The 8,148-nt window shown below is 35.5% G+C and overlaps 1 protein-coding gene across 1 annotated transcript in view; it reads right to left on the bottom strand.

Moving 5' to 3' along the window:
- Positions 1 to 5,820: 5,820 nt before the first annotated feature.
- LOC107474362 (uncharacterized TPR repeat-containing protein At1g05150) overlaps positions 5,821 to 8,148 on the bottom strand; it is a 2,799-nt gene continuing 471 nt past the window's right edge. The window contains exon 1 of the mRNA XM_016093982.3: positions 5,821 to 8,148. This exon is cut by the window's right edge and continues 471 nt beyond it. Within this exon, the coding sequence (XP_015949468.3) occupies positions 6,040 to 8,148 (2,109 nt within the window). The 3' untranslated portion in view covers positions 5,821 to 6,039.

The following is an 8,148-nucleotide window of genomic DNA, read 5'->3' as shown; positions in this document are numbered from 1 at the left end:
GAGGGAATCTTCCCTATTAGTGGTGGATTACTCCAAATAGAATAGTCTGTCGATAACATGATTCCTTGGGATCACAGGGATTGATAATCCATCCTTACTGAGTCATAAATACAAAAGGGGCATGGGGATAGCAGGCATGTCGTCTGATGTCATACTTTCCTAATAATCTTGTCTATCCGGCAATCAAATGGTTCAACTCATTTTCTAAAAGGACGATATCATGTTTTGCCTACATCTTAAAATGTTTCCTAACAAACTTCAAAACTAGGATGACCAAAGCAAACCCTTGATTACCTTCCTAAGGGTTACCAGCACCCAAAAAAATCCATGAGGAAGTAATTAGACCATTTTAATGATGCATGCCTCAAGATTAATGGGTTGACAGACGTAGTGGCGAGTTTAAGCTTCATCAATGGGATCTAAAATGAGAATTTTCATACACACTCGCTTTTGCCATAACTTAGATTAATAGCCAAGGATTTCCACTAAAATTTGACGTTTTTTCTTACCTTTGAATCCTCCATACTTCCAGCAAATACAAACAATGCATACATCTACCACAACAAGATCACAGTTATTTCAAATAGCACATAAATAGTCATTTAAGCAATCCTAAATAATTATACACACTCAAATATAGGAGTATACATGAGTCGGGTGAAACCGAGTTTTTCTAACTCAGACTCGTCCCTAAATATACACCGGATCTATTTTTTAGACTCTAACCTGGTCATAATCCAATGAAATCTAAATATTTTTTGCCACAATTATACCGGATTCAAATCGGGTGAAAACCAAGCCTTTAAAGTTTTAACAATAATTTATAAAAAAACTTATTTGTAAAGAAATTTATTTATAATGCACTTATTTATAAAAAAGAAACTTGTTACTGAGAAGTTGATATTCTTATTTGAACTTAAATTTGTTCATAAATTCTAATTTGATACTTCTTTGATCTATTTTCTAATTCAACAAGTGTGATTAAAAATAAAATAATAAATTTATAATTAATATAACATAATATTAGAATTAATTTAAAGTATATATACTTTTTTTAGTTCTCTTAGAGTGCATATGAGTTGGATGAAGCTGGGTTTGCCTTGACCCGATCCCGACCCTAAATAATGACCAGATTTATTTTTGAGATCCTTACCCAACCCTAGACCCAGTGCCATTAAAATGTTCGGGGGCTGGATCTTCGAGCCGGATCGGACCATGTACACCCCTACTCAAATACAACAAATATTGCACTCGATGAATTTCTATTCTAGTGAATGAATAATAAAATAAAGGCCAATACTATGGTACTTATGAATTTTTGCCTAACTTATTTTTTGTAGTAAGTTTTAATTTTCTAAAAATTATTTATTTTTATATCTTTTAAATTAAATAATAACTTTTAAACCTTTAGTAAATAGGTAACACCTTTTAAGCATCATAGCATTCACCTAAGCTAAAATAAATTTTAAGAAATTGAAAAGGCTTTTGACAATAAGTCTTTATTACATTTATATTTTCTTATGATTTTTTTTTTATAAAAACAAGACTATTTTTTAAAAGAATATTTATTATCAATTACTTAATATTACTGTAAACAATTCTAATAATTAGATTTTGTTTTTGTTTTTTCGAAAAACTTTACTGGATCTATTAAAATATATTTGTTACGATATTCTAACCATTGAAAACAAATATATATAATAAAGAGTATATAACCAAATAGATTTCTAAAAAATTTCTTTACGACACTTTCCTTCCTAACTAAATTTTATTAATCACGTACGATATCTATAATTTCAACCAAAATACACTTCGAAGCATAGCCTAAGCATAGATCTGCACTAGGCTCGATTCCATATTGTCTGTTAGCGTATACATATGAGCAAAAAACTTTACATAACATATAAAGTTTTTAACCTTTTTGAAGTGGAATAAAAATTCAGACCCAAAAACAAATGGTGGAATAAAAACTTGCGAGTGCTGGCACTAGCTGATGGGTTACATTTTTTCTAGCCCCATTTCTCAGAATAAACTGGTGGATCAATAACTTCAATAATGTGCATGCAGAAACTGAGTGAGTAATGCCTTATTGCTCCATTTTGAGTTTCTTGCACTTACAGCAGTAGCTAGAAAACTTTGTTGCACAGTAAGAGTTCAATCTAGTCTTCATCTACAATTCGAAGCTGTTTCGCACGTCGACGAGGACCACACCCTGAATCTAAAGAGAACATTATAAATGGGAAATCAGGAAATGAATTCAACATACTAAGTTTAACTCTGTATGACGTAAAGTTAAAATTCTTTAGAAACTTATTTGAGTTTTTTTTTTTTCCTCTTAAATACCTATATTTTGTCTTATTACTCTTGTTGTATTGATAATCTACGGGGTAAAGGTATTCCATTTTTTTCCCCTTAAGAAGCTTCTCTTCACATGCTTTTTTCTTTAAAATAAACAACTATAAATTTCAAACAAACAAATTACACATTTAGAAGCAAAAATATTGGTGTTGGAGAAGAATTCATCTTGAGTAATTGATTTGATTCGGTCAGAAAAGAAGAAATTACGAATTCTCTGGTAATTATTGGGGATCCAAGCTGGATTTCCCTCACAAAAATTATACTATTTATATATATATGAACATATTTGTGCCCACCATAAACCAGCAGATATAGAATGTATAACAATGAATGAAATTTTGATATTAATAACTGCCCTGCCAACTAGTGAGACTCATTCACTTAAATTATTTTTTGAACAATAGATATGAAAAAATGTCAAAGTTTTGCACACTAATAATACATAAAACTTAAAGTATAATAATATAACATCTCAATAGTATTCCTAAATATGCTTCTCAAAAGAGTTTATTTTGAAGTCTTAAAAAGCATTTATTTAAATTTTTTCCCCATGCAGGAACTAGAGGACGTTTAAGAGAATCAAGAGACAAAAAGATAAACCATTTTTCAGAAATCAATTATTTGAATTATCGATTGATATATAAATATATCTGTTTAAATAAACTATTATTTTTATCCATAACAATTCAATACACTAACAAATTTATCAATAAAAGAAGTTAATTTTGGAAGAACAAAGGATGACCTCCATACAAGAAAAATATCATACATTAATTTCGGTCATAAGTATCTATAGGCGTTTTGATATTTCCATAGATAATTTGTTTATTACGGGTAACTTTTATGAGTATAAATAATATTTTAAATAATTATCTAAATCAATCCTTAAAGTTTTTAAAATCAAATACTTCTACAAATTTCAAAATACCCAAAACACCCCCAATATGTATTTTCATTGGATAATACAATCTCATCCAATTTGATCCAAAGAATGAAGTAGAAAACAGTTTCTAACAATTTCTAAAAAAATTTAAAATAATCCCTAAAAAAATTTAAAAATTCCAAATTAAACAAATCAAATTGGAAAAAAAAAAACTGTATTGTTAGAAACTTGTGTATTTTAAAATCTAAATAGACAAAGCGTCCCATATTAAAATTTTAAAATAATTTAAAACAATTACAACAGTCGTATTGATCATGGCATAACAGTGACAACAGGAACCCAAAATGAAAATAATACATAACTGCCGAGCCATAGTACACAGCCAAAATAATGATACAGAAATATATAGTAGCACCAAGGTTTTGAAAATCGGACCAGTCATCAAACTGTTCTAGTTATTGATTTATTGGTTTACTAGTCCAACCGGTTCAACTGTAGTCTAACCAAAAAACCGTTTTATAATAAAATTTATATATCAAATTTGGGGACTTTTGTGATCCTGTTTTATGGAAGCAACCATAAACACATATATAGGAGGGAAAATTAGAACATGATATGATGATGATAATGACGAATAAACAATTACTAAATCTCTGGGTAGCTAGCTATGATAGAGTATTCATATAGTAAACCTAACAATTCTTATAAAGCACAATATACAACAATAATTTTTCTGTGAAACTCATGAAAAGATACTGCTACAAAATTTTTGCTATTGTTATATCTCAAATTCTCAAATGAATTCTATTTTGTCACGTATCATTATCAAATTTCAGCTCCCTCAAATTCTCAAATGAACTGACTCATTCAACTATTATATACGAAATGAGTGAAATATAGATAATCAGTGATCAGATCAGTTCAACTTTGTTCAAAAGACAGTGACATCTCTTTAGATAAAACAAAAGTGTTACTACCAAGAAGTACATTATATAATCATCCATCAAGTTCAAATTCACAAACATAAAGGCTAACCATCGCCACACTTGACAAATAACCTTAAAACAATATAATATAATCATTTCAACACAAAGTTCAATTGCAGTTATTTTCAACAATTTCCAGCAATCATAGGTAGAAGTAGAACCCATATAAAGGTGACATTTGAGTTTTTAAAAGGGGAAAGAAAAGAAAATCTAACTCAAATGTCAACCCTAAACCCAAATAAAAGTATCACGCGCTGAAATAAACTTTCAATCTAGCAATAACAGGCAATCATCAAATTACACAAGTGCCAGAGCACATGATAACTCCAAAACCTGTGGCACCAATAAATCAAAATTAATTTTTGGCTGCCTCTAATACAAACATCCAAATATGAATGATTATGTTCCAAATATTACCCTACTTTCAGCTCAATCTGACACATTCTGTTCTGTTCCATAGCATCACAAAATACTAGCACCAAGTAAAATACATCACAATCAAACAAAATAGAGAACCTAACAAGCTACCTTCAAATAAACATTGATTCATAGAAGAAAACAAAATCACAAAAGCAAAGCAAATTATATTGGGTATACATCAAAAATTGTCTCTGGTACAAGAAAATCAAGGCTCCAGAATGTCAAGTAGTTCATTCTTTCATAAAGTAATAAGGTTTAATCATACGCAAGCAAATTAGTCAAATTAAGGCTCTATTAGGGTAGAACATATCAAAGAGATTAAAAGGACGAAGACAAAGAACGCGGCTTAGCAGACGGGAGACGATGAACGCCGAGCTGACCTCGAGGAAGAAGCTGCGATCAGTGAGAGCGATCAAAGGTCGAAGACTTGGAGCACGCCAAAAGCAATAAGAGGGAAGCTTCTGAGTGCAATGGATGGCGGTGGTGGTGGAGGCTACATGGCTAGGGTATTTTTTGGTTGAGGGCAGTGCAAGGTTCTGAATTTTGAAGGAAAGAAAAGGAGAAAGGGACTGGGTCGCTGGAACAAGGAAGGGATCAGATTGCTTTTTTGTTTTAAACGAAACATAAAACGGCTACATTTCATTAAACCATCCGGGTCCCGGTTCGGTCCGACCGGACAGGAACCGGCCGGTTCAACAGTTTTCAAGCGGTTTTTGAAATGGCAGTTTCTCCTGATGGACCAAACCGCAGACTTCTGGTTCCCGGTCAGACCGGTTCGACCAGCCGGTCCAGTCTGGTTTTCAGAACCATGGGTAGCACTGTAACACGCAAAACATGGGATCCACAAATGTACAATGTATTGTGTTCGGTATACTTTAGCACCAGGTAAAATTTACCCTCCACTTCTACCCTCCAACCAAACACATCCTTAGGGAGAGTTTGATGTGGAGTGAAAACAAAAAAGGGAAGTTTCATGGATTAAGCCATATATAAAATCACATATGAAATTAATCTATAAAAAATTTCTCCCACGTTTTTGAACACCCACACGAGACTCACCATTAAGAACAACTCTCAAAACTAGTTTCTTCGCAATATAGCATCAAACTATAAGCATATAACTGAATGTTTGAATCACAGTAACATTACCAAGTCCAAATCATACACAAACAGTAATAATGAACATAGAAACATGATCAATGCAAATTTTCGAAGTTCAGTTAAATGTTTTACAATATAAACAGTTACTAAAGCACAACCTGAAACAATTATTATACACATGAGCTAAGATATTCCACACTGAAAAAGCTAGAATTAACAAGACGGATAATACACGGCGGCAGAACCATGAAAAAAATAAACATCAGGAGACAAAAAATTGAATTCATCTATCTACTGGTCAGTACGGGGTTGCAAATTAAAGCACATACACTTATCTTTCATAGCTTCAGATTCACTTGCATACTCTTTGAATCTGTACTCTTCCTGCTTAAACGTGGAAGGAACCTTTCCCTGACTGTAGCATTGGTTACACAAACTAAAATGAGATTTTATCTCCTTGAACCGGGAACCGATAATTGGGTAGCGACAAACAGCACACACGCTGTTGCCATGTCGATTTCTATCCCCTGCTTCAAGCTTCACCAGAGTAGGCATGATGCCAAACCCCCAATCTGGATCATCAAACATAACAAGAAACTCGGAGAAAGACACCATTGAAGTATCCGATTCTCCATGAACTTCCATTAATTCACTAACCCCTTGTGAAGGAACATAAATAGCCCTTAACAACTTGATATATGTTGTAGCATCAACTTTCCTAACGCTAGCACCGTCTTCATTCATGGGACGCCAAACAAGAGCATCAAAGGCAACCCTTTTGCGTCTTTCCGGAGGACCGCCACAAATAGGAGCGAGAATGGCAAAAAACATTCCCAGATCCACTCTGCCTGAGCCACTTTCATCCAAAACAGAAAGTATCCTCTCATTTATGGCTTTTACTGCTCCTTGAAAAGTCTCGGGCTTTAAAAAATTAAGTAATCTGTGAAGAATTTCTTCCAAGTTTGGCTTCCGAATGGACTTTTCTGGAACACCACTTCCCGAATACGACACTGGCACATCATGTTCACTCATTTCCTTCTTCAAAAGCTCCACACTGCAACGATTTAACCTAGAAACCCTCTGAAGTGCTCTGATTTGCAAGGCAGTTGCTAATTCCTGCCTCACAGTAGTCTTGTCTCCAATAACCTTGAACTTGGATGGTTCAACTTCAAGATACGTTGACTCCCCAGAAGAACCTCCATTACTTTTTGTCTTCTTTTTCTGCAGTTGCTTCAGATGTGCTATTGCATCGTGCAACTCAACCCTATTCGTCATTTTCAGCGCTTCCTTCAAAGATTTCTTGGCTTCTTCATTCTCCCCAGCTCCCAGCAATGACACCGCCTTATTCAGCTGTGCTCGCCAATGATTTGGCCAAACGGCTAAAACCCGAGTGTACATCTCTGAAGCCCTCTGGAACCTACCAAGATCCATATAAAGCCCACCCAAATTGTATAGAGCATCTACATGACCAGGCTTCAAATCAATAGCTTTCTGAAACACCTCAATTGCCCTCTCATCGTCATTCATGGCATGCAAAGCCGAAGCCAAGTCACAATGCGCATCAGCATAATCAGGCTTCATGAAAATTGCTTCCTCCAATGCCTTCACAGCGGCCCTATACTCCCCTACACCGAAAAGTGCACTACCTAGTAGCTTCAATGCTCTAAAATGAGTGGGACAAAGAATTGCAGCCTCCCTATAATATTCACAGGCACTCAAGACCATACCTTCACCTTCCAGCGCAATCCCAAGGTTGACATAAATCTGCGGTAGCAAATAGGCCCACTGATTCCCGCCTGCCTCAGCTGCCTCCAAAGCCAACAGGTACTCCTCCTTGGCCTCCCTGTACCTGCCAAGAACATACAAACAATTCCCAGCCCTAAAATGTGGCCTCACATCAACAGGCTGCAACTCACAAGCCCTCTTGAAACTCACCAAAGCCTCCTTGAACAACTGATGCTCATACAAAACTCGCCCAATCGCCATGTGTCCATCAAATGCCTCTTCCCTTGACCTAGCAGCATCTGCCCTACCCCTCAAGCCCCCTAATTCCTTCAAAAACACAGCATAATCATGTCCTGATTCTTCCCAAAACACCCTTTTCTCCGAAATCTCTGCGGAAGGCCCCAATTCCCGGGACCAACCGGCATCTGAATACGCATCAAAATTCTCCCCTTTCAATTTTCCATCTTTTGCCTGCTTCGTCCTCAGCCTCTTAATTAGAATCTCCAAATCGTCCACAATCTTCCAAGTGTCGTCGAACACAATCCCGTGGTTTGGCGACACGGCCCAAGCCGCCGTCCGTTGCTTCTTCTGCGTCTCCACCGCCATCCTCTCGTCTACAATGGACGAAGACGAGGCCTCGGACGCCGCCGCCGCCGAGGAGCCCTTAGCGGCGGC

The sequence above is a fragment of the Arachis duranensis genome, chromosome 2 (assembly GCF_000817695.3).
Source record: "Arachis duranensis cultivar V14167 chromosome 2, aradu.V14167.gnm2.J7QH, whole genome shotgun sequence".
NCBI lineage: Eukaryota > Viridiplantae > Streptophyta > Magnoliopsida > Fabales > Fabaceae > Arachis > Arachis duranensis.
Note: the sequence above shows the minus strand (reverse complement) of the source record. Positions and strands in the feature narration are given on the sequence as shown.